Source organism: Lissotriton helveticus, chromosome 12, assembly GCF_964261635.1.
Source record: "Lissotriton helveticus chromosome 12, aLisHel1.1, whole genome shotgun sequence".
NCBI lineage: Eukaryota > Metazoa > Chordata > Amphibia > Caudata > Salamandridae > Lissotriton > Lissotriton helveticus.
The window spans coordinates 545,484,739-545,511,475 of record NC_136073.1 but is presented as its reverse complement, the minus strand read 5'-3'; the positions used below and the strand labels follow the sequence as shown (position 1 = coordinate 545,511,475).

At 43.1% G+C, this 26,737-nt stretch overlaps 1 protein-coding gene across 1 annotated transcript in view; it reads right to left on the bottom strand.

Moving 5' to 3' along the window:
• Window positions 1-26,737, bottom strand: part of CMTM3 (CKLF like MARVEL transmembrane domain containing 3) — a 100,667-nt gene that overhangs the window by 8,448 nt on the left and 65,482 nt on the right. Inside the window, exons 3-4 of the mRNA XM_078669097.1 lie at window positions 4,362-4,457; window positions 1,960-2,083 (exon numbers count right to left, since the gene is read on the bottom strand). Coding sequence (XP_078525223.1) covers window positions 1,960-2,083; window positions 4,362-4,457 — 220 coding nt within the window. The remainder of the gene's footprint in view (window positions 1-1,959; window positions 2,084-4,361; window positions 4,458-26,737) is intronic.

The window sequence follows — 26,737 nt, the reverse complement described above, 5'->3', positions numbered from 1 at the left end:
CCATACGGTGACTGCTGCAGTCTGACCCCGTGACTGGAGTTACCATACGGAGACTGCTGCAGTCTGACCCCGTGACTGGAGTTACCATACGGTGACTGCTGCAGTCTGACCCCGTGACTGGAGTTACCATACGGAGACTGCTGCAGTCTGACCCCGTGACTGGAGTTACCATACGGAGACTGCTGCAGTCTGACCCCGTGACTGGAGTTACCATACGGTGACTGCTGCAGTCTGACCCCGTGACTGGAGTTACCATACGGAGACTGCTGCAGTCTGACCCCGTGACTGGAGTTACCAGATGACGGCTGCTGCAGTCTAACCCTGTGACTGGCGCCTTTTGAAAGGACTAGTGGTGTGGAATAACATCAGAGCATGCTCCTTGGGCTTGGTTTTGGTGTTGTGCGGTGCTTGAAGCTTTAGCTACAGAGATGCTGCTGGTGAAGTGTGTGCCAAGGGTGGCGTGTGGCAGGCCTATAGCTGCAGGAATTCGAAGTAATTTGGGAGCGCAGGCTTTTGCATTCCCACCCACAAAGATGCACCGCGGCTCTCTGGAAGATCGTGGGGGTGCAACAAGACACTCAAGGGCAGTCGGTGATTTTTAAGTTGCTCAAGGCTCTGTAGCACCTCGTACTGTACTGTATCCCTGCAGGCTAAACCTGGAGTGATGTTTGTGTGTAGTGTTGCACAATCTGCGGCTCACTTGTATGCACACTCCCTGTCAGATGCGTACATGCAGCCTACTATGCCAGTTCACCCTACGGCTGCTGTACAGACCACAGCCAGATCGCCAGCAAGCAGTTCATCACTCCAAGACGGCGACTGCTTGACTTTGCTTCTAACAGGCTGCACATAGTAGTGCAAGTGTTGGAAACATGTCCGTCCTGCCTGTAGTGGTGAGAGTCTTTACTCTATGTTCATCTACTCTTATCGGAGAATATTTTTTCAGAAAATAACAGGGGTGGAACCTCAATTGGAGCAGAGGAGCGTCGCCCCACTTATGTGCTACCCAAAACCCCGGAGATAAAAATTAAATGGTAATTCATTACTATTTTATTTTTTACTGTTCCGTCCTGAACAGAGCGTCAGGACGGGGCCGGGCCTGGTCAGTGAGCACGAAAGAGTGGTGGGCAGAGGCCTGCCTTTTGCACTTGTTTAAAGGGCGCATGTGTCTTTGGCCAGCCGTCTTGGGACGGCCAGCCACACATGCGCACTTTAAACCTCTCAACCCAGCTGTTTTAAGATAGCTAGGTTGAGAGCAAGTGCAGGCATCCAGAACCCTCGGGAGCGGCAACAGAGGCCGCTCTCACCAATCAGGGCACTGCTCACATGCTGGTTAACAGCACATGAGCAGTCCTGGATTGGTCGAGGGAGTTTGCTGGGCCTGCACTGCAGTCTCAGAAGCAGACTAGGTCGGAGAGAGGAGGACTTCGTCACCAACGTGAAGATCGGTAAGTGCATTTCTTTTTTCTTTTGTTTGGTCCCCCGCAGTAGATGCCAGCCACCATAGGAAAATAAGTTATCAACATAAACCACATGTTCTCAGTGTGGTGGCTCTGCAATGGAAACATGCAATTCCTGACATGTTGACTCACTATCTGTATAGAGAGATTTAGGGCTGAATTCACTGATTAAAGATTTGGCTCCGAGGACTTGTAGCCTATTCGTATGGTAAACACAGTTGTTCTTGAACTGCACCATACTCTTAGCTCACTCCTGGGAGTCAGGAGTAATTTATAAAAAAGACCCAGAAAAATCTTTGTGAACTAGGCTCTTTACCATTTACTATGCTATGTTCTTTGTAGATGTTAGCGTGGTCACCAACGTATGCCGTGTCCCCAGAGTTTGCATGTATTGTATTGAGAGATCATAATTGAAAAAGGTATTAAGCACATTGCAAAATAATGCAGAGGACATTTTTTATCAAGACTAGTATCAAAGCAATACAATGTATGCACTTACCTTCTTCTGACCTGTGCGTTTGTGGAGGATCTTCCGAATCTCCTTGTTTAATAAACTGTGTTAGGTCATTGAAGATGAAGTAGAAATCCACTGCATAGACTATGGTTGCTATGAAGCCGAATACCTAGTAGGAAATGAGGATGTTATGTTGGATTCAGATAAACCATTATTAACAATAATAAATTACTTTAGTTGCACAATTATTTAAAATCATCTAAAAAAAAAAACATAGTACGTTTGCAATGCTAAAAAGCACTAAAAAAGTGCAACAAGGTCTGTACAATGGCTTAGGTGGCAGTCATTGGCTTCATTTGTGCTGGCTGACAAAAGCTTGTTTGCACGCTAGTTATGACCTGGGTCCCCCTATCCTGCAGACTATTATATTTTTAAATTCAGCCCTACTGTAGGTTCAGTCTTATATCCTTTGGCTCAAAACAAGCTATTATTGCTGGTGGAACTAACGCCCCTTTACTTTAAATGCAGGGGTTATAGAGATCTCCTGGGACTTAACAGGTTTTTGCAGATTCAGACAAAATGGATTAAATCCTCTCTCATTGCCCCGCAAAGCCTACATACCTAATTTTCCAGCGACTTTAGCCAGGCTGGGCTGTGGTTGAGGGAAGGCAGGTTCCAGTAGAGGCCGACACGCATCTGGGGATGGCAGGACGTGGGGGGAGGGTTGTTAAAAAAAAAACACTTACCTCCTACCGCGCTTCCCATGTTGCCTCTCCGTCTGGCCGAAGTCACTGAACAGGAAGCACATCCAGCCTCCCCTGAGCCAATGCAGCGATGTGATTGGTCTGAGCGCTGTGGTTCAGCACTCAGACGGGGGCTGGGGGCCTGGGCATGTTCTGCACTTAGACTGTAATGCAGCCTGGGTGGAGAAAATGCTAAGTGTGCATTACAGTTTGGCCGCCCGAGAGGGCCGGTCAAAGCGTCATGCACAGTTCAATGTGCCGATCACTCCTCCCCAGCCCTTCTCTGTCAGCAGAGCAACTCCACCATGCCAAGAAGCCGAACAAGGACTAAATAAAATGATAATAACAGCAAGTTATTATCATTTTATTTTTCCTTTTCTTTCACTCATTCAAAGCAGTAGGGCGTCACTCCTCCGCCTTAGCAGAGGAGCCGCCACTGGCAGGTTCACAAATCCATACTTAGATACATTTTTTGTTTTAAGTTGATGATCGAGAAACCTCCTTCCAGGTGTGGTTGCGGTACTAGTTTTTTATGGTTCTGAATACTCATCCAGTCTAACGGCGTAAGGAGAAAGTAATTTGGTCCTTAACCAGGGACTGGATGCCATTAGTTTATTTACTAACGTCTTAAAGATGGAATAGGACCACTGGAGTTCCCAGAGCGACTTATGGTTTAAGTTATCCAGTGACTATTAAAAAACAATTCTTGCTCGTAATTTCAAACCTTCCTTGCATATTTCTTGCCACAAATACAGACTTAGAGATTTCTCTGTTGCATTTTTCAGACTGTAGCATGCTTTCACAAATGCACACTGCCTGGCTACGGATTGCTTCGTGAGACCAACGCCACTCTTATCTGCGCCGGAGATGAATTATAATAGACATTAGTAGATGACATTTAATGTAATCTGCTATCATTGTAAGGAAATTCGGTAAGCACCGCAAAACAGTTCCTGGCCTGCATCAGTTAGGCACGGGAAATAGTAACATACACCAGAAAGCCAGATGGCACAATATGTAGGCTAACATCGTCATATCCTGGGTAGATGGAGCTGATTGTGGCTGTGTGGTTCTACCTGGCAGCGCTCTATTGCGAAGGGAAAGGGTCTCTGGAACCAGTCTGGCGCCTCAGGCTATTCATAAGGCGAGGAATCTGCAGGAAGGAATTTCCATCAGAAATCTTTTATGCTCTCTGCATAGCTTCCAACTAACAGACAACTTCCTGCTAGAACCTGCTGAACTGAGTAGCTGCTGTGCTTTTAAATGCTGTAAAGTTCCCTTCATCTTTAACGCTGTTTTCTCCATCACTCGCTTCTTGTTATTCTGGGCATATTTTCTGGCCATATTCTACTCTTCTGGTTAGCCAAACGGCTTTCAGTAACTAGCCTCTGCTTATTGTCCAAAGATGCACTGTTCTCTTCCTGACTTAGCTTTGTTTAGCTGCCTCCTCAGTAAAGTGAGTTTGTTGTTGTTTTCATTTGTTGTTGTTTCCATTTGTTGTTGTTTCCATTTGTTGTTTCCGCTTGTTGTTGTTTCCGTTTGTGGTCAAGTTGTACTCCGCAGACTTCAGTACTTGTAGACACTTCTGTAAGTGGTTATTATTCAAGTACAGAACATTAATGCTCATTTTTGTATTTAAACAAAGTATGCAGCTTTTTCATGTCTACGCATAGTGTAAACAAGCCAAATACGTTCTTTACTTACGCCAGCTGCCTTTGACGCTCCATCTTTATACTGGGCCACCGCAGCTATTGAGATCGCAAAATATAAGATAGCGGCAACTACGCAGTGGATAAAGTTCTGTAAGGAAATGGAAGAATGTTAAAACAGTAATGGTATTGCAGGTATTATAGGGTTTAAGAGGTTGTGTTTATAATTTAATACAACCATACACAAGGAATCACATTTTAATATTACATAATTAGTCCAATTGGCCTACCTGTCCTATTCAGGTTAATTGGATGCATTGCATATCCAGTTAACGTGAATCATTTGTAAAGCGCTCTGATACTCGTGAGGGTCATGTCTGCGCTATATAAAAGTTTTCAAATAAAAAAAGTATTCACTCATAATTTTGGGATAGGAAAAGAATTGTGAAAGAACTCCAGTTCTAGAGGGGACTGATGCATCCACTCCAGGAATGCGTATCTAACCCACGGTCACAGGATTGAAACTCAGTTTGTCTACTCCGCCCTTCATCCTTCTGCAATTGACACAAATGGTTCCATAAAGCTGCACATCAATAACTGTCTGTCACTAGTATCACAGCATTGAACAAGAATGTCCCCTCCAGGTAATATGGGTGCAGTTGGCACTTCAGAAGGCTTATGAAGAGGAGAAGGCCAGAGAGTTTGAGAGGGAGTTGAAATTAACTCACCAAGAACATGACAAAAGAATGCAGTGAGACAAAGAAGAATAGGCCAGAGTGATCAATATAAAGAGAGAGGAGAGGTAAAGGAAAAAGGAAAGACGAGAAAGAGAAACAGCAATGAAGATAGAGAAATCGTAGCCTTAGAGAAAGAGAAACTGATGTTAGCAAAGACACCTACATCTAGGAAAGATGACCCCCCTCCAACTCTGCAAGATTCCCTCCTAAGATTTCAAAGGATCTTATGCATATGCATCTAAGGTCCAAGATACTTTGGAAGGGTTTGTGAGATTTGTCAGGGTAGGGGTGATGGGCATGCTTGTGCCTGTATTAGAGGAGCAGTAAGAAACACGTTACTTACCTGTCACATGGTTTTGCAGCCTGAAGCTCTTGTAGGTTCACATACTGTGCATATTCTATCTAGTGGTTGGAGCTGGAAAGTCCTACTTTTTAAAACTTTTTTCCCCTCTTTCTCTCCTCTTGGAAGTAGGCAGGGCCGGCGCTAGGCATGGGCAGTGTGGGCAGCTGCCCAGGGCCTCGCGCGCTGCCAAAAAACAGGGGGCCGCGTCACTGTGAAAGGCAACACTTTCACAATTAGCCCACCTATTCCTACAGAGCCCCCGGCCCCACCCGATCACATTACGTCTAGACCTTGCTGGTCAGGGCCTGGTGACATTCCTGGGGGTGCAGGTACAAACAGAATGGGGGACGGCACACCAGCTGGGCCAGCAATTATGTCGGCTCACAGTGTCAGGGGTGGGGCAGCGCCTCTGTTAAGTACCGGCTATTCTAGGCGCACTTTGTGCATTTTGTATCCAGGCGACAGAAGGCCCCTTTGTTTTCAGGAGCAGCCGGAGACAGGTAAGAGGAGGTCGGTGAGGGGAGGAGGGAGCAGCCAGATCAACTGTTTTTTGTTAACATTAACCTGTCTTAGTATGTAGAACTGCTGTGTTTTGGAAAGTGCCCAGGGGAGGGGGCCCCCCTTCCTGGTCCTCGAAGCACTGGATCAAGCTGCAAGGTCCAGGTGTGGGGGGCCCCCTTTGGCTCAATGTGTATATCTTTGCATGACATCTGGCACTGCAAGTGAGAGACGAACTTCACCTCTTCATTCATTTTAGAACTTCCAAAACCGTATTTTGCAGCCATATTTAGGTATTATGTCCCTTGTGGTTCTCGCTGAGTTATGGATTAGGAGCCTGTGGTCCCAGACCAGTTATCTGATCTGCATAAATAAGCTTTGCCTGAGGCTTTTTGTCTGTAATTTAAAAAAAGAGAGAGAAGTCTGACAATAACATATGCATGTCTATATTAAGTGGGTATATCACTCCTTGGTACGGGGCCTGTCCTTTTGCAAAAAACGCAAGATGTAGCATGCAGCCTTTCAATGAAAAAGGCACAAATAAAACACACCCAGCCAGCAGTGGTCTGCAGTAGTTTATTTATAGCTGGCAGAACATTTTCAAAGAGCAGGGCATCAGTGCTTAATTTGTAACAACATAAGTGTCAAGGCTCTCATCAGGAGGCCACTCCAGCTTGTACCACACATTACCCCAGCCACGCTGCCAATAATAGTAACAAAACAGCTACTAACCATCACACTACTGAAAGTGTGACAATTCGGACTATTTCAGGCGCCAAAAGGCTATAAGAATGGCTTGGGTGACAGGTAATAGTAATTTGTAATGTATATTGCATTAATAATTAACTGTTGTGGTCATCTCTAAATTAGATAGACGAGGCCACATTGTGGAAGGCTGTCACAAGCCCCGGTGTTGACAATTAAGTGCCGGGGCAGAACAACGGAAACCACTGGCCCAAATGAAGCACTGGCAGAGCTGCTGAAAACATCTGGAGTGATCACGGCACATTGAAATCTATGTCCAACTCTTCCACACACTGCCATGTCTGTGTAGGGCCTCCTTTACAGCATTATAGGCCATCATGCAAAGCAGTGCAATGGGCCCAGCCTACACAACCACTCTTAAGAAAAAAAATGTTTAAAGGATAATCTGTGTTCAATTCTGGTCTGCATGGGGGCCCTATGCTCGTGGGGTCCCTAGGCACCTGCCCAGCTTGCCCATGCATTGAGGGCACTGTGTCTGCGGTCTCATGGTTGGCAGCACTGGTCCTGAGTGCTCTCTCTACTTTTACACAATGCCATGCCTGCTGCAGCTCTTTCTGAGGCCGTTGCTGGAATTATGTAAATATGTCTTTTTGGTATTTGTTCTGAGTTTATGAAGCACAGCATCCACCCTTGGGCTTTTTTCTGCAGAGTCAGCAAATGATTTACAGGTAGAGGGCTTAATTTTAAGTAGGCGTTTGAAGCCTCCCTGGGTTCAAGGAGGGATTCTTCCCAGCGTGGTGACAAGGGAGCAGACTGCTGCAGCTGGGTTGCAGTGACCAAGGAAGCCTGGCTGCCAGCCAAGCACCTCCTGTTCTTGGGACACATCCTCTTTGAGTTATACAGAGACACCTGCACTAAAAACACTGCTCTTTGCAAAACCATACTAACACAGTCATAATCTGATTAAATCACAAAACACCTCCTCATGCACAACATATACCTATTTTATAAAAAAAAATACAGGAGTACATTCTGACTTTGTTGTTACTGGTTCTAACAAGAAAGAGGACTCCAGAGTGGAAGCCTGTACTGCTGCCTGTGTAAGATGGTAACCTGGTTCTGCTCACTTACTCCCTACTCTTTCTTGCTGGGCACTGCTGAGTGTTGCAGGGTGCTCAGTGGTGCTTTCCCTACAGGGGTATACTTGCGCTTTCTGCGGCCTGATTTTTATGTTTTTAGCCTGGCTTTGCACTGCTGCATGTTGCAGGGTGCACAGCTTCTTGTTTTTAATAGTTGGCAGCAACGTTAAAAATAAATTTTATACTTGTGGGCACTTACTGTATCCTCCTCATTCTCCTCTTCAGACACAGTGGGGCGTGACGAGGTCCCGCCTGATCGCCATCTTGACTCGCGCCGGTGTTGACATCTTCTGCCATCATCTTTTGGGTGTTAGCAGTCCCGTTTTTTTACTGGCTGCTATTTAAGTTGCCACGGCGACGCAGATGCGCAGTGGACAGGCATAGCGTGCGCACCACTGGCGCACCAAAGGCAAGCCCATCTGCGCCTATCCGGACCGCGGCCAGCACCAGTTATGCTGCCCAAATTGCAGCAGACTGCACAGTAGGTTGGGGCAGAGATGAGCTTCTAGCGCTTAGCCCACTACTTGCACTGGCTCTGCGTGTGCCCTACTAGGAGTGGCCATTATGTAGAGGCTAGGGTCGGATTGGGAAGGGAGGCTTGATGTTGGCCATGTTTTTTCTCATGAAAGTTTGGGCTGCTCTGCTCTTGTGACCTTGTAAGACCTCAGCAGCCCCTTTCAAACCCAGCACAGATTATCACAGCCCATTGTCATACATAGAATGACAATGGGCCAGCCCCAGCAGGCCCATCATGTGTAGTGTGCTCCCGCCCAGGCCTTGTGGTATGATGGTGTGGCCTCGCCATGGGAGATGCTGCTTATGAGCAGCAGAGTTTTCACTCCCCTTAGAAGGGGTAGGGATGGTGGCAGTAAACGGGGTTCTGCTTTTGTCTCCGCAGTGGATGGCCACACTCCTATTCATGGTGGCCAGTCATGCCATCCTCGCTGCTCTACCCACCTCCCATCTGAAACCCAGAATTTAACAGGAAAGCAACACCCTGCCTTACCAGTCTCTTGCAGATTTGGCACTTAATTGAGAGTCTGCAGATGGCCTTGGCAGTGAATTTCCTGAGCTTTAGTGCCACCCCATTGCAGCTTTTAAAGTACCGTAGTCAAGGGACAGTCCTACAGAAAGTTACTATTTTTCAGAGAGATCAACTATTTGATTATGTACTCTTTTTTTTAATACAAAGCTCTTTCAAACAAAGCCAGTGAAATTGTTTAAGCCTGTAGTTTAATCGTTAAGACAGCACAGTCATTAATGTGCTGTCTGCTGGGGTGTACTGATATAACCAGGGCCACTGGAATGATGCAGCAGTCGAGGACCAAATTATGCAGCAGGGTTGAGGAAATTGTATGACAAGAAAACACAAAATGTATGAGGCGTAATGCAGGAAATTAATTATAGTATTGCTTCATTATTTTGACTTTTTTTTACATTCGTAAACCGTGTCTGTGCATTTGCTGCACCTCATTAGTACCTTTATAACACTCAAAAAGAGAAAAAAGCAACAAAAAGTTGAGCAGTCAAGCATCACAAAGAGGCTTCTACTGCGTGGCAACAAGTCGCTGCATCTTAGGTAACTCTGGAACACTTTCAGCTAGAAACAACTTTTTATATTAAAAGCTGCAGATTATGCGGGAGATGATAGGTTATGTGGTAAATGCGGCAAATCTATATGCATAAAACACTGCAGCCGCACATTTGCATAATTCCAGTGGCCATGGATATAACTTGCAAGCTTCATTCTGACCAGTACCGACCCAATTATTCCTCTATCTGAGAAAAGTGGATCATGGTGTTAAAAACATCTGTTGGGTACAGTGCTACAAAATGGCAGGAAATTCAGTGGAATGCACTATGTAACAACTCAAATTGTGTGCACCTTTCCTTTCTTTTTTTGCCTTTTTCAGCAATGCTCTGCTTTTTTACTCTGACGCACAAATGTCTGTAGCTTACTTTATTTGTCCTCGCTGATCACATCCGCATTTTTTTATCACATCAACACAGTGCTGGGGTTGAGCCTATAGGTAGTGCAAGGTTCTCACAGAGGTTACCAGAGGACCGTCAAACTGTTTAGAATACTACCTATGAGTTGTCTAAGTTGAACAATGGTGCATTCTTGCAGTAAATATTTACATTGGTTTCTGTCTTTTGCTGTAGAACTCACCTTATATCTAGATCAAACTCTACCTGCTGAGAAGTAGCAATCTGTCTAACAGTGGATCCGGTTACTTGCAGATTATGCTTATACCACTGATATTGAAGTAAGTGCCTACAGATCGAGTATAGATCTGTGTAGAAAGTCCCTACATAAGTTGAAGGTCCTTTCCCAAACTGTAGCCTCTTTATTTTTTAGTTTTTTCTTTCTTTTTTCTATTGTGTAGGTCAGGAAGGAGAGAAGTATGTTTTGGATAAAATGTACAGTCTAATTACATTGGGTCATAGCAACTTATATTGTCCACAGTGCTTAACATTTCTGGAGGTACAGTAGGAGTCACCATAATAAAGTATGTTTTAGGTTGTGCTGGGCAAATAATATTTATTGGTAAGTCGTAGGGGATAGGATAATAGATAAATGATTAACTTTTCATGCTTTGATTTTCTATTTAAATAGAATCCTATCCATTTTTCATGATAGGTATATTGTATATTTGAAAAACCTACACATACTGTATGTTCCCATTTCTGTATATAAAATGGCATTTCATTTTACATTTATTCTGCAGTTTTAAGCTTTTTAAGATAAGGAAAGATGGCTAACCTTGACCGCGACATTGGAAGGAAATATGCCTCCGGTGCAGTCAAGAGGAAAAGGAAGCGGGAAAAGATTGAAGAAGATAAGTCAGCGGGAAGCGCTACTTAAATTATGAGAAGAGGGATGCACAATGAGAAGGAAAGTAACCCCAACACAGCAGTCTTCCAGTTCCAAAATCAGGAGCCAGAGAACCCTCCAGACCAGCACCAAGCATCGACTGCTGCTATTGTACTCATTCAGTATGAAAATAAAGTGGTGAAGAGCATCCTGGGTCGAGATCCTAAACACATCACTACTACCACAGCCAGTAGAATCTTCAATTTCGAGGAACGTGATCAGGAACATGAGCAGCAAGTTACAAAATGACCAGTATCACAGTTGCCAGAACAGCAATCGGAGGACCAGCAGCAAGAAGCAGCCAGTGATGCTACCAAGCTCCAAGTAGAGGTACAAAGGAACTCAGATGTGCAACAGCAAGTGAAGGTCACCATTAATATGGCATCTGAATATTGTGTTTGTGGAGTAAAGAACCAGTATGGCCAGTGGCTGGACATTGTAAAATAGACCCATGACATTGATGATAACCCAGGGAAATAGCCTACTACTCAAGATCATAACATACTTTGCCACCTAGTAGAAAGAGGACTGACCCAGGCTGGGCGTAATGCAAGTGATTATTTCCCACGTGACTCTCAAAATCGATCCTTCAATCCTACTTATTTCAAAGGGGAAATGAATAACGGTCAGCAAATTAACCGTCAGTGGTTAGTGTATTTGACATACAAAAATGCTGTATTTTGTTTCTGCTGCAAATTGTTTACCACTTCTTTCAATAACACTCAGCTTGTGAGCAGCGGTGTGTCTGATTGGCAACATCTTGGACAGCATTTACATTAATATGAAAATTTTCAGGAGCAACTAAAAAATATTAGGGAGCGGAAGGAGCTTGAACTTCGACTGCGGAAGGAATGCTCTATTGATAAGCAAAACCTTGCTCAAATCCAGCAGGAGAAGATGCATTGGCGAAATGTCTTGGAGAGGCTCCTATCAATTACACAGTACCTAGCAGAACATAACTTGGCATTCCGTGGCAGTGTTGACCAGCTGAACCAACCCCACAATGGCACCTTCTTAGGGCTTGTATAACTTTTAGGCAAATTTGAGTCGGTTATGATGGAACATGTTTGCAGAGTTACCACAAAGGAGATTCATACACATTATCTTGGCAAACACATTCAGAATGAATTGATTGAGCTGATGTCTGAGAAGGTTCTCACAGAAATCTTATGGCATGTCCGAAAAGCCAAATATTACTCGGTGCTCCTTGACTGCACTCCTGATTTGAGTCATACCGAACAAATTACATTTATTGTGAGATTTGTCAGTTCTACAAATGAACAAACTGGACTGGCTCTTACTGATGCGTTGTTGCACAAGCTGGAGCTACTGAAACTTCCTTTTGCTGATTGTCGTGGCCAAGGTTATGACAATGGTGCAAATATGCGTGGACAATACAGTGGTGTTCAAGCTTGAATCTTAAAAGAGTACGGACTGGCTTTTTTTTACACCGTGCGTCTTTCACAGTTGGAACCTGGTCTTGGGAGATGCTGCTGCTTCATCTACAAATGCTGCCAACTTCTTTGGTATTATTCAGTTCTCTGCATGAACAACAAGCATTTGCAATGCAATAGGTCTCGCATTAGGAAAGTTTGAGCTATTGGTATTTGTAAATGACAATTTTTTTATGTATGTGTTGGTTTTGAAAATAGCGAAATTAATAGCTTTGTCATTTACAATGCCAATAGTTATATAACTTTAGCAAATGTTTTGTATTTACGTGACTTATATTTATTGATATTACAAATAACAATGGCTTTTAATTTTTTTAAATAATTAATACTTAAATTAAAGTTATTTTAATTTATAATGGCAATAGCTTAAACTTTTGTAAATAACTTTTGTGAAGATTATGTTCAGTGTATTTTATTGTGACGAAAATCCAAGAACAGAAGTGAAATATTAACATCTTTTTGCGACATTCGTAATAAAGCTTGAAACATTGAGAGAAAATATTTGAACCAGTTATTGTTGAATGTTTGCACAGATTGATACTGTGCTGGCGCTGAGTGATGTTGTGGTGGCGAAGAGTGATGCTGTGGCGTTCAGTGATGCTGTGGTAGTGTATAGTGATGCTGTGGTGCCCCTGAGTGATGCTGTGGTGGTGCGATAGATAGATAGAGTGAGGGCGAAAGATAGATAGCGTGAGGGCGATAGATAGAGTGAGGGCGATGGATAGCTAGAGGGAGGGCGATAGATAGCTAGAGGGAGGGCGATAGATAGATAGAGGGAGGGCGAAAGATAGATAGCGTGAGGGCGATAGATAGATTTATTTTATTTATTTATTTATTTTTACAATTTTTAAAGCGCAACTTTTACCCGTGGGTGTCTTGGCGCTATGACTCAACTCATTGTCCCGGTAGGAGCATTATCAAGATTAAAAAAAGTGCAGTTATTGGAAAGGTTATTGGTCGAACAGCCAGGTTTTCAGTAATTTTCTAAACTGAAACAGTGAGGGGGTAGACCTTATCGCGATCGGGAGCGTGTTCCACAGTCTAGCAGCTGTGTTTGTGAAGCATCTATCACCCCAAGAGACGGTCCTAGTTCGTGGGACCGTCAGCTGGAGAAGATGTTCCGATCTAAGTGATCTGTTAGGGTGATATAGTGTAAGTTTCTGTTTAAGAAACACCGGGCCAAGACCATGTAATGCCTTAAAAGTCAGGCATAAGGTTTTAAATCTGACCCGGTTTCTTACAGTTAGCCAGTGGTAGCTCCTGATTACCTGCTTAATGGGTTTATATTTGGGGGTGCCAGACAGTAACTTTGCTGCTGCATTTTGGATTAGTTGCAATTTGGCCACCACCCGAGCTTGAGCATTCACAAATAGTCCATTGCAATAATCCAAAGATGAAAGCACCAAGGAGCTAACCACCGTTTTCTTCGCGCTGTCTGGAAGAAATGGCAGAATTTTTTTCAGGAGTCTAAGTTTGTGAAATGCGGAGGATGCTATCTGATTAGCATGGTTAGAAAAATTAAGCTTTTCATCAAAAATTACTCCTAAATTCCTGACTTTATGAACAGGAGTTGGCAGAGCTCCAAGTAAGGGGGGCCACCAGACAGAAGACCACGATGGGGATAACTTTCCAAAGATCATTACCTTAGTCTTCTCTGAGTTAAGTCTTAAGCAGTTTCCAGCCATCCACTCCTTAATTGCCAACATTCCTTCCTGGAACCGTGCCGCCACCTCTTCTCCATCGTTCTTAATGGCGAGTACCAACTGGGTGTCGTCGGCATATGTGGGAAGGCTCATCCGGTAGTTTTTAATAACCCTAGCTAAGTCCGACACATAGATATTAAAAAGTGTCGGACTTAGGGATGAGCCTTGAGGAACACCACATGGTAGGGCAAGATCAGCAGATTTAAAAGATCCTATTGTTAGATAGCGTGAGGGCGATAGAGTGAGGGCGATAGATAGATAGAGTGAGGGCGATAGATAGATAGAGTGAGGGCGATAGATAGAGTGAGGGCGATAGATAGATCGAGTGAGGGCGATAGATAGATCGAGTGAGGGCGATAGATAGATAGAGTGAGGGCGATAGATAGAGGGAGGGCGATAGAGGGAGGGCGATAGATAGAGGGAGGGCGATAGATAGATAGATAGAGGGAGGGCGATAGATAGAGTGAGTGAAGGGCGATAGATAGAGTGAGTGAAGGGCGGTAGAGTGAGGGCAGTAGAGTGGTAGAGTGAGGGCAGTAGAGTGGTAGAGTGAGGGCAGTAGAGTGGTAGAGTGGTAGAGTGAGGGCGGTAGAGTGAGGGCGGTAGAGTGAGGGCGGTAGAGTGAGGGCGGTAGAGTGAGGGTGGTAGAGTGAGGGTGGTAGAGTGGTGAGGCTGTGTGAGGGTGAGGGTGTGTGAGAGGGTGAGGGTGTGTGAGAGGGTGAGGGTGTGTGAGAGTGAGGGTGTATGTGGGTGTGCGGGCATGTAAGGGTGAGGGGGTGTGAATGGGTGAGGGGGTATAAGTGGGTGAGGGGGTGTGAGTGGTTGAGGGGGTGTGAGGGAGGGTGAGGATGTGTGTGGGCCTGGTGAAAGCGTGCACTGACGGTGGTGGTGTTTGTGGCCGGTGAAAGTGTGCACTAACTGTGGGGTTGTGTGTGTGGTTGGGTGTGGTTGTGTGTGGTTGTGTGTGAGTGTGTAGATGTGGTTGTATGTATGTAGTTGTGTGTGTGTGTGTAGATGTGGTTGTGTGTATGTAGTTGTGTGTGTGTGTGTGTGTGTGTAGATGTGGTTGTGTGTGTGTGTGTGTGTGTAGAAGTGGTTGTGTGTATGTAGTTGTGGTTGTGTGTATGTAGTTGTGTGTGTGTGGTTGTGTGTGTGGTTGCTCATATGACAGCTGAGTTACGTAATATAGCCACCTATGAAAAATGTAATATATGCGCAGGCCCATTGGCCCCTATTGCAGTACTTGCTTGGACCTGGCCCACTTAAAGCAGTAAGTAGAGTGTAATGCTAACAACAATTAAGCATATAGAAAGCATACGCAAATAATAGTAACTGTTTCCACATAAATAATTAACAGCAGAATAAAGCGTTACTAAAATTAATAATAATAAAGGGCTACTGATTAGGGGCACATTTCTAGCATAGGGCAAATGTTTCCGACTTTAAAGTTTACAGAAAGCTAGTTCTAGTCACAGCGCTACACGTAAGCTCGAAATCAGTCTTTAACATAGTGTACCGTTCAGAGCCACCGTGATCAAAAGAAAGCAATAATTACGCAGTAAAAAGTCCTCCGCGACAGTGTTGTAATCCCCCAAAAATGCCGGGACACACATTACATTTGAGAGCCAGCGTGCTCAAAACACCACTGCCAAGGTAATTTAAAAATACAGAAAGCCTTTCAGTGGCTTTGCATCGCTGCAGTTCATATGACAGCCGAGTCACGTAATATGGCTACCAATGACAAAGGTAATAAATGCGCAGGCCCATTGGCCCCTGTTGCGGTACCTGCTTGCACCCGGCCCACTTAAAGCTGTAGAAAAGTGTAATGTTAACAACAATTAAGCATATAGAAAGCATACGTACATAATAGTAGCTGTTCTCACATAAATATTTCACTGCAAAATAAAGCGTTACTGTGTTACTATTGAAAACGGTCTAATCATTATGGGCATTTTTATAGCAGCATTAGGCAAAAGTTTCCAGATTTAAAGTTTGCAGAAGCTTGTTTTAGTCACAGCGCTACACGTAAACTCAAAATCAAACGTGGTTTTGGGTGGCCAAAAGCAGACCGAAAGTCTGCGATAGTGTGATGTTTTGGAGGGTAAATCTACACTTTAGAAAGGAAACAAGGGCAGGCTAATGAAGCGCTAACAAGCAGAGGAAGACCGATTGAAATCTATTCATAGGCAGCATCTGTGGGATTCAAATCAAGCACAGCAAGCTGCTAAAGTTGTGTTCACACCGAGGAACGCCAACAACTATTTAAAACAAGATACTGCAATTCCTCATATCATAGTGAAGGTGTTACATAATTGCATTTAGAATTTGCACTCTAAGACTTTAACAACAAATAAAAGAATATCAGAATAACAGAAAGGAGCCAATAAACCAGAGATGTGCTAATAACACACTTGGTGCGTTTAGAGTGCATACCTGTGTATACCAAATTTAAGTGAAAGGTGATCATAGCCTCACGTGTTCATCAAAGAATACCCCTATTCAGCCATATAAAATGCTAGTGCACTAGCGGTGAAAATCGTACCCGTCAGTATGTTAGAATCGTGTTATTGCGGTATGGCGTATAAATCTGTGTTCACCAAGGCGCACCAGTTGTATGCAATGTCCATCAGACAGTAAGCAAGTAGCTTGATGTTAAACCTCACAGGGTTTTAATGGGCTGTAAAGAATAAACGACTAGCTGAAATGTTTCATAATAGGTTAAAAACGCTATGTGCTAAACCACATTTAATAGAAAGGCTTACCACTGAACTATCAGTGCGTTGAATGGCGACCATCTGCCGTGTTGTGCTCATAACACTATCCCAAAAAATTTAAACATATCTGAAAAAGTGATAATACAGCATGTTCTAAGACTCAATAGTGTCGAATATATATGGCAGCCTGTGTTACAACAAGATTAAACTCCCCTTACCGATTCAGTAAGATCAATGAAACGCCTCCGTGATTCAATTCCACTCGCCTCTCCCTTCCGCGATCATATACAAGTTATCCCAGCCTGCTATGCGCTTTTAATGGCGCTGTACCGTATTGCTATGATGTGAAAATAATGCATTTAAACGATGCTGTATTTTCGTTTACACTCCGCAAAGGATCTTCGAAGTGCGCAGTCCACTTTGGAATGCTCAAAATAAATAAAATCCTGCCCACTAAATGATTCAAAAAAATATTTTATGAGGCATGTAACGCGTGGTTCGAATTTGAATCACAACTTTATTGATCCAATTTCAATAAAAGTAGAACAAACAGCGTTTTTTAAAGTGAGTCGGAATGGCAATGTTCCTTAAATTTAAACGGAGTTCACAAAGGGGAGATTCTTTAATGTATGTAATGAAGAAAGAATAATATACGTGCTGATCGGTGCACAAGCACCATCCAGAACAAGCAACTGGCTGTCTAGAACAAGGGGAAAAAACAGAGTCTTTTGCTTTTAGAATTTGCACTCTAAGACTTTAACAACAAATAAAAGAATATCAGAATAACAGAAAGGAGCCAATAAACCAGAGATGTGCAAATAACACACTTGGTGCGTTTAGAGTGCATACCTGTGTATACCAAATTTAAGTGAAAGGTGATCATAGCCTCACGTGTTCATCAAAGAATACCCCTATTCAGCCATGTAAAATGCTAGCGCACTAGCGGTGAAAATCTTGTTGTAACACAGGCTGCCATATATATTTGACACTATTGAGTCTTAGAACATGCTGTTTATCACTTTTTCAGATACGTTTGAATTTTTGGGGATAGCGTTATGAGCACAACACGGCAGATGGTCGCCATTCAACGCACTGATAGTTCAGTGGTAAGCCTTTCCGTTAAATGTGGTTTAGCACATAGCGTTTTTAACCTATTATGAAACATTTCAGCTAGTCGTTTATTCTTTATAGCCCATTAAAACCCTGTGAGGTTTAACATCAAGCTACTTGCCATCAGGCTGGAATGAAATAAGAGACAGAGCAAGAAAAACAAGTTAAAAAAAATAAAAGTACACTGGGAGGGGGGAGGAGAAACGCGAGAGACGGCCTCGCGGCCGTCAAAGTGAAAGTACGGTTGGCCGTCCGTGGGCAGTGAATAAATTAGGGGAGGAGAAATGCCTGAGGCAGAGCGCACGCTGGGGGATGCCTGTGGGAGGGAGGCTGGTGGCTTTGATGTGCACGCGCTTTTTAGGTCAATGCGCTTGTGCACTGAACTTGCTTTTCACGGGCATAGCATCAAATCGCCCGATGGTTAAGCTCTCGTTAAGCCCCTATATTCTCGCGAGCTCAATGCGCAAGCGCATTGACAGGCTCGACCTAAAAAGCTGGAATGTGTTAACTGGAGCTGGAGTGACACTTTCCCTCAAATGCCTCTCTGCTACTCGGTGGGAATGCCATCTGCAAAGCGTCAAATCGGTCGAATTTCAGATGAGTCTATTACATGAAACACTTCTGCAGGTGTAAGTGAAGCAACATCACTAGCATCCGAGCTATATTCATATGAATTCCTCCTATGTTTGGTCATATGGTATGATATTTTAATAAGAATCAACACAGTCAGTAAACTGATGCAGAGCGAGAACATGCAGCTTGATGTAGCTGTTAAACATGTTCAGGAACTACTTGCATTCTTAACAAAGTATCGCCATGAAGGATTTACAGCTGCATTGATATCAGCTAACAAACTTGCAGATGAATTGGAAATTCGAAAAGAATTCAACTGTGATCGAAGATTAGCTAAGAAAAAGAAAATGTTTGGATATGAGAGAGCTGCCATGCCAATAACGGACCCAAAAGAGCAATTTTGCATCAAGTTTTTTAATGCTCTTGTTGATACAGCAATTGTGTGCATTGATAGACGATTTGAGCAGCTGAAATATCACCAAAAGCAATTTGGCTTTCTTTATAATATTTCCAGCTTAAAAGACATGAAAAGTGGAGAACTACACAAGCACAGCAATGATCTACATCATCTTCTGTCAGACAGCTCAGCTCATGGTGCTATATCTTCTGACATAGATGGGATTGAATTGTTTCAGGAGATTTCCTTTCTTGCTCAAGTCCTTCCTGAACAACTAAATATGTTAGAGGCTCTTCAGTATATTTATATGAACAGATTGGAAGACATTTATCCAAATTGTGTGCTTGTCCTAAGAATTCTGCTTACAATTCCAGTGACAGTAGCATCTGCCGAACGCAGTTTCTCACACCTCAAATTGATAAAGACTTATTTACACTCAACGATGTCCCAGGAACGACTGTCAGGATCGGCCCTTCTTTCAATTGAAGGAGATATTGCAGTAACATTGGACTACAGTCAAATGATTGAGGCCTTTAGCAGAAGAAAGGCTAAGAAGATCACATTTTAGTATGTAGTGCTACACACGAGATATTGATTTGTCACAACAAATTTCGTTATTCAATATTGTCCTGTCAGAAAGAACTCATTGGGCTCTTTACTGTGTTGTTTTTCAGAGTTCAACGTGTGTTTCCTGTTTTGTTCCTCCTTCAGATTCAGCTGTGAAATGTATGCTGTTGTTTTCTTGATACTCTGGTTCTTTTGAAATTTGGGGGCATATCCTGATGCGCTCAGAGGACCGACACCAATTAATCATTGAAGGAGCCAGTAAGTGTTACATTCATATTGTTGCCTTGTATTATTTCTCTGTTTGTGGTATGAATGAACTTCCTGATAACCTGTTATATGCATATGTTTGTATTAGGATGTAGGCGAAACGTGCAGATTCGACCAGTGACCTCCAGATGCGTACAGGACATGATATGAAGATAGCAATTTCTTTTTTTCCCCCATTCCTACCCCTACCCCAATTTTCTCCAAGTTTGCCACACCATAGGTTGGAAATGTAAACAACAATAGTGATGTCTTTTTGGGGAGTTTGAGGATTGACTTCAGAATCCTGCCATCCTGCCTCTACCACTTCCTACAGTTCTAACACCAAATTAAAAACGGTGATTTGAAAACCCCTTGAATCTGCAGCATACCTTCACTTTAAACACACCCAGATACTTGACTTTCCCTAAATGAATCAATACCAGGGAGCCACTCAACGAGAATAATATAGAATGTTGGAGTTACTCTATTTATGTTTCACTGGAATTGTATTTTTATGTGTTCATTCTCTCCTCTTTCCTTTTAATAAATGGATATTTGCTTACCTGATTTCCATCCCCTGATCTTTTTGTCCATGTTACTGATATCCACATTAGGTCGCTTCAGTGATGCCAAATAAGATCAACAGTCCTGTGATGCAACTTTCAGTGATGTCACTTTTTGTGAAGCAAAATACATTTAGAGGGGCCTCACATCTTTCCATTCACCCGGGGCCTTAGAAGTCCTAGGACGGGCCCTGGAGATGGGTGTGTCTGGTGAAACCAGATCACTTGAGAGTAGGCCATTAAACCCCCCTTCATGTGGCCAAGCCTTCAGATTATTTATCCCACCTTGAAGCTAGGAGGTGCCTGCTATGCTGCAGAAGGAGACAGAGGGAAGAAGACCTCAGGAACTAATTACATTAACATGGGTGGTAGGAATAATCTTACTGGAGTGGAAGATCCTGGTTTTGCATTGCCCTCCACCAACAATTAAAGTCTGTTTCTTCTCTTTGTCAATGCAGTATTTGTAGCATGTTTGCATAGCAAAAAATCTGCGGTATAGCAGAATGGGCGGTGCTTTAATACAGTATAAGGATAAACAAAACAAAGGTAAGCTTTATAACTTATTTGCAGTTGTACATCTTTTGGTGTTTATTGGGCCAGTGACAGTTTCTGTAAAACGCTTTTTAGAGCTAACTGACTTTATTGTCAAATTGTAATGTTTAAAGTTAATGTTAAAGGATGTTTTCATATGTGTCGAATAAGCAAAGTTAACTTAGACTTTTCTAGCACCTTAATTATATTGGCTGACATCTGTGTGCAATACCACATTTGCTTCTTTCCACACAAGACTGTTAGAGGCTGCTTAAGAAAGGATTTTATAGCCTCCTAAATCAATCGTCTATGCTGTAATCTGCCTTATCTATAAGGAATGCAATAGGAAGAGATTTCATGTCGCAAAACTTCTTTCCTCTGGGCGGCAGCAGATGGGGCTGTGAAATGCTGCTTGCCAGAGCCCCAACCCCAGTCGCTGCAGCATCTCTTGATTGGAATTATCCGGTTTGGAGATTTCAGACCCAATATTTCTGGTTGCGGAAACACTCATAATAGCATATTGTGAATTTCAACCAGACTTAAATCACATCCATCCAAATACCGTGGAATTTGTGTAGGAAGCAGGTATTAATGGGAATAAAGGTGCCTACCCTGGGAGATACAGGTGCTTACAGAGAGGAGGTGTTTCAGATCTGAGAACAATCTCCCTAATGGTACATGATTCACAGCTTGTGGAGACAACATTGTCCATTTTGAGGTTAACGTCAACGGCACGTGTCATGAACCATGTAGTGGTTGGAATTTTTAGTAATTATTTGGTTTGCCCCAGGTTTTGGACCATGGCCAGTAGCGTACATGGCATGACCATGTCTGCTGTGCTGACAAGAGCAAATGCTAGATATTAGTCTGAGAGAGAAGCTGAGACCATACCAGATTTGCAAGGATCAGAGAAGGCTAGGGAGTGGATCTCAGAAGTACAGGCCTTGGCGCTCATTGCCCCTGCTCCAGTCAGAGAGGAAGATGAGGCACCCAAAGTGGACCAGGTGATGGAGTCTGGGCCAATGCCAGAGCTGTAGGAACTGCCCGGGAGGAATCCTGCTAGGCAAAACTTGAGTACTCTAAACTGGAGGGACTTTGGAACAGATAAGGTGGCTGGAAGGATGGAATACTGAGGAGTGAATCTGTGAATTCTGAGCCAGGATATTAGTGGTTCCCCTAGTGCACAGGAACTTCCTATTGTCACTAGCACATGAAGTGCAATTAGCAGGCATCTTGGGCATTAAAAGACCCGGGATAGGCACAAAGATGAAGAGAGGTTGTGTAGAACCTGCCCTACTTGAAAACTGGGTGGTAAGTTTGGAGTTAACAGTAATGTACCATTTATAGCCATCATTATTAGTAGATTTTCCATTTGAGTAGCTGAATATTGACATTTTTTGGCTATTTTACACATATGTGCATCAGCCAACAAGTACTTGTTAGTTGTGGTGTAAAATCATGCCACCAGGTAGAAGAGGTGGTACCTCTGAGGAGCACAACTGCTTGAGTCATAGCCATTTCACTCCTATGGATCTTTTCAAGGAGTGAATTTCCTAACTGTGATTTCTGAGGGCTAATTTAGAGTTTGGTAGGAGTCCCGCTCTCATATCTAGCAGGTTGGTGGACATAATTCCCTCCACCACCCTGACAAGCTACTGCCTGCTTTATAGATCACTGCCAGCCGAACTATGATCTCTGTGCCTTCATGACAACTGTTGTCACAGCTGTTCCTCTAAAGGCACTGTAATCATCATCCTCATGTCTTTGTCTGGCAAATTGCCATTACAACATCAATACAATAAATACTTAAAAACATCTCATAAACTTGGTTTAGCATTAAAAAGAATAAAAGATCAATACAATAGCAGCATGACTAAAAAAGTGCAAACGTCCGGAATACTAACCGAGTTCCCGAATTTCACAATATGTATAGTCTTGGCTAAAAGGTCCTAAAATCACAGTAAACAATGCACATATAATTCTTGCTGTGGTTACCTATTTAATAAAAAAACAAATCTGCATTATAAACCTCCACTCAAACTTGACAGCGCATAGATGCAATATCTATATACAGCCATCACAACTATCAGAGGACTACCTTTTGCTGTCTGAATCTCCACATATGTAGCAGGAAGCGAGAAACAGAAAATATAAATGGCTGTGAAGTGTTAGTCCTTAGGATCCTAGCTGCTGTCCTAAAATCCCTAGTCCCCAGTGTAAGAAAGTGCCCTCTTTTTGCATGGTTGCCCACACTTTTTGGTAAACTGCTGATGGACTTTGACGGAGTGAGTCCTGGGTTCCTGCCAAACAGGTAACCAGGGCCTATGTTCTTTCCCTAAAACTGCATTAAAACAAAACCCAATTGGCACTATTTTGCCACATGTCAGTCCCTTGTAAGTGGTATCATGGGTACCAAGGGCACTGGGGCCAGCAAAGACCTCTAAGGGCTTCAGCACTTATTGTGCCACCCTTCGAGACCCTGTACCTTTACACGCACACTGCCTTTACAGGGTGCATGTTTTGGTGCAGAACAAAGTGAAGAGTCGACATGGCACACATTCTACAACCCACTGCTCGGTTAGCCACCCCTCTAGCTGGGTGCACTATACCAGTGGTGGTGGTACAGGTGCATGCGTCCTGTACCCCTACAGTGTCTAAGCCAATTGTTAGACATTGTAAGTGCAGTAATGCCATTAAGAGTATATGCTGCTGGGAGTTTGGTATTACAAATTCCACAGCATCATAATGGCATTACTGAAAACTGGGAAGTTTGGTATCGATCCTCTCAGCATATTAAACCCACACTGATGCCAGTGTGGGAATCAATAAAAAAAGGCACTTGGAGGGCATCTTAGAGATGTCCCATGAAAAACGACCTAACACTAGAGCCCAGGCTGAGTGGCTGCTCGCCAACTGCCACCACCAGACATGTTTCTGGACCCCTGGGTTGAAAGCCTGCTGCTTCCAGGGTCTGAAACGATGCACCACCTGGGACGAGGTGCCAAGCCTCCTCCCCCAGGTTGGGCAGGGTCCAAGAAGGGGAAGCTTCAAAGGCTTGCCGTCTTTGTGAGTTACCCCAGGCCTTTGCTGCTTCCAGAAACTGGCCCCCACCAGTTCTGACCCCCACGTTAGGTGGGAGAATCGACAGGAAAACCAAGTGAGGAAGGGAGGTGTGCCCTCTCTTGCCAACCCCACCCCTCAGGTGGGGGAGGCAAGGTGAAGCACAACTCTCAGTCCCCGCCATCTTGCAGGATCAGAAATGAATTTTTAAATTGTCAAATGCTCTCATAAATAGTTTATTTTTAAGTTTTGTTTTGCTGAATTTTAGATGGTGGTAATGAAAAACTTCTGGAGATTAGTTTGGAAAAGTACGATGTAGCTAACAAAAACAGATCTGCATAATAAACGGCTATGACTAGAGCTTCGGTATGTTTTTATATAGATACAGCCCTTGCACAAACATGCACTGTGTATGAAGACAAGGTTATTGAAATCAAAGTGCATGGTGGCTGCCAGAAAGGGAAGGGCCTGAAGTACTGAATGAACACGATCTTTCAGTTTCAACCACAGCATAGCTATTGGTGCTTTATTCTGAATTCATTTATTTGGACGATTTTCCTGGATTTGATAAATTGCCGTAATCCATCTATTTGCAGAAGTGCCACAGCTTGGCTAGAAAGATGTTTTCTTAAAAAATTAGGATAGGCCCTACCTATTTGATGACCACGTATATTTGCTGCTAATATTGCTGTCAAATGTCCTGCTCTGGCTTCTGCCTGAATCTTCCTGCTTTGATAGGGTACCAAGCACATCTGGTCACTCTTACAGAATCTTCTACGCAGTGGTAGATAATATATCCAGAATTGTTTCTTCTTTCATTCATTGCTGGATAGTTTACCTCCACTGGAGGTAAAGTGAGGTGTCAATACTCAGTATTTTTTAATTGTGCCAGGATACGTTTCAAGGTATCCGCCAGATGTTGTTTTTATTTTTCTATTTTGGACACTACCACAAAATACATGTGGCCCCGTTATATTTTATGTACATCTTACATTTCTATGTAATGGACTCACAAGGACTGAATTTTAATATGGAGAGATATCTATGAATGAGACATATATGAGCCCTGATGAGGTTCAATAAGTCATTTGAAAGAAACACGTTGGCTGGATGTTTTTTGAATGGACATAATGAAGGAATAAAAATGTAATTGGAAATTACATATTGGACTCCTATGGATCTCAATCTTAACTTGGTGCACCTTTCCACTTGTTGCTATTTCAAGACTTCTGGACAGTGGTAATAAGTAATGGCAGGTACCAGATAAGAAGTACACAGGACCTTACATTTGTTTGGAACTTTGACTGAGGTGCGGTCTTGTTAGTCCGCTGAGGTGTCAATAATATTATGCTTTAAGAATCTGGCTTTGTTGGAGTATCCACGCTTTTCTTTTCAGGCAGAGACAATGTGTACATCATAGCTAACCCATTGACAATTGAGCTAGTATTTCTAGATAACATCTTGCAGGAGCCTCATATTTGTCTTAAACAAAATTAGAGATTGCCAGAGGTATTCAGCCGTCTTCTAGGCAAGATGTAGTAGCTGCCAGTTCTGAACTGATGAAACCTCCTGTGAAGAAAAGCTTTGGTGTTGCGGTCTGACCTGTGATGTCAAATAGCCTAATTTCCAATTTTTCTAAATAGGGAAGTATTGGGTAATGACGTCCCATCAGGTCTATAAATGTACTATGGGATTCTGGCCTATTTAGGGAGGACTACCATAGGTGTTATGGCGATTAGCCCATGTTCAGAGTACAGATGAATTAATGTTCATGTCTACCAACGTATTCTACCACAGATCTTTTTTTCAGCAAACTGAAGGAAAGGATTTCTTTTGTAATGTCTTATATGAAAGAAGTTAGACATCACCATGTGTTTTTTTTACCTAGAGTATTTATTAGGCCACCGGAGAATCAAGGGATGCTTGAAAGTATAGAATAATGTTTAGTTCTGTTTTTCTTTCTCTGGCAAATTGGGTTAGACAAGTGGATAGCTGAGCTGGTATGCCATGTTTAAGAGGAGAGAGGTTCCGCTTGGCTTCCGATATACATTTTTGAAGATTGCCTCAGCCAATGTTAAACATTGGTACATCACTATTTAGAAGGTCGGAAAGGACTACTCTGACTCACTGGGTGTTTTCCTTCACAAAGCAGCTAAATAGCTAACGGCCTTGATCAATCTGTGCCCTTGGAGAACGCATTTGCTCATACCAAAAAGTGTGTGAAATACGTTCAATAAATTGAGGTGAAGGTACAAGTGAGCCCTAAAATTTGGGAGGAGGCAGCAGAAACTATTGTAAGTAAATATATATTTAAGAAGAAACCAAGAGGTGAATGGCAGAGAAGTCAAAGCAATTATTTAGTGAGGAAATTCCTATTATTAAACCGCAGGTGCATGTAAATGTTAGACACTTTACTGATAGCTAAGAAAGCGCTAACAAATGTGTGACAATTTAAGATGAGAATTCGTCATTTAAAAAAAAAAAACATTAGATAAGAAAGTATTGTTTTGTGGCCAGGATCCTAAATTACAATACGAAACCAGGTTTGCTAGCCAGAACAAAAAACTTGAAGTTTATGAAAACACTGTGTATTTGGTCAATGCAGAGAGTAAACGTTAAGCTATAATTCACATCTGTTCGCATAGCACAAAGGTACAATTACAACTAACATAGGTTTTGAATGTCCTAGTATATCCCTCCATACAGTCACGGGAAAGTGGGCCCTTTGTGCATACCTACTTCCATCTACCCCCATTCCAAGTAGGAGTCTAGTTACGCCTGGGCTTGTTCGTACTGTATAGCCGATGAAGTCCAGTGTGTGAGTGTCTACAAGGCGTGTACATCTATCAACCATTTTGTTTGAAATGGTTGCGACCGGAATGTGTGTATAACTGTGGGAAGCTGTCCGTTCAATATCAAAAATCCTGCAACGGGTGTGCAGAGAACTGTTTCAAAAATTCAGAGAAGGTTGTCATCATTTAGGTGGTTTGGGGCAAACACTAGCTATCCAAAAGAACTGCTGGGTAAACAGACCCAACTCTTTACCTGAATAAGGAGTAAAAACTCCACAGCGAATCAAAAAAAGGTTCTCCAAACCCACCAAGAACACTTGGAAAGTTGTCCACGAATGCCATAACTTTTGGAACGATTACGAACGCCGCAAATCTCAAAATTAGGAAATTCCACATTTATACTACCAGAAGGGTATACAGACAC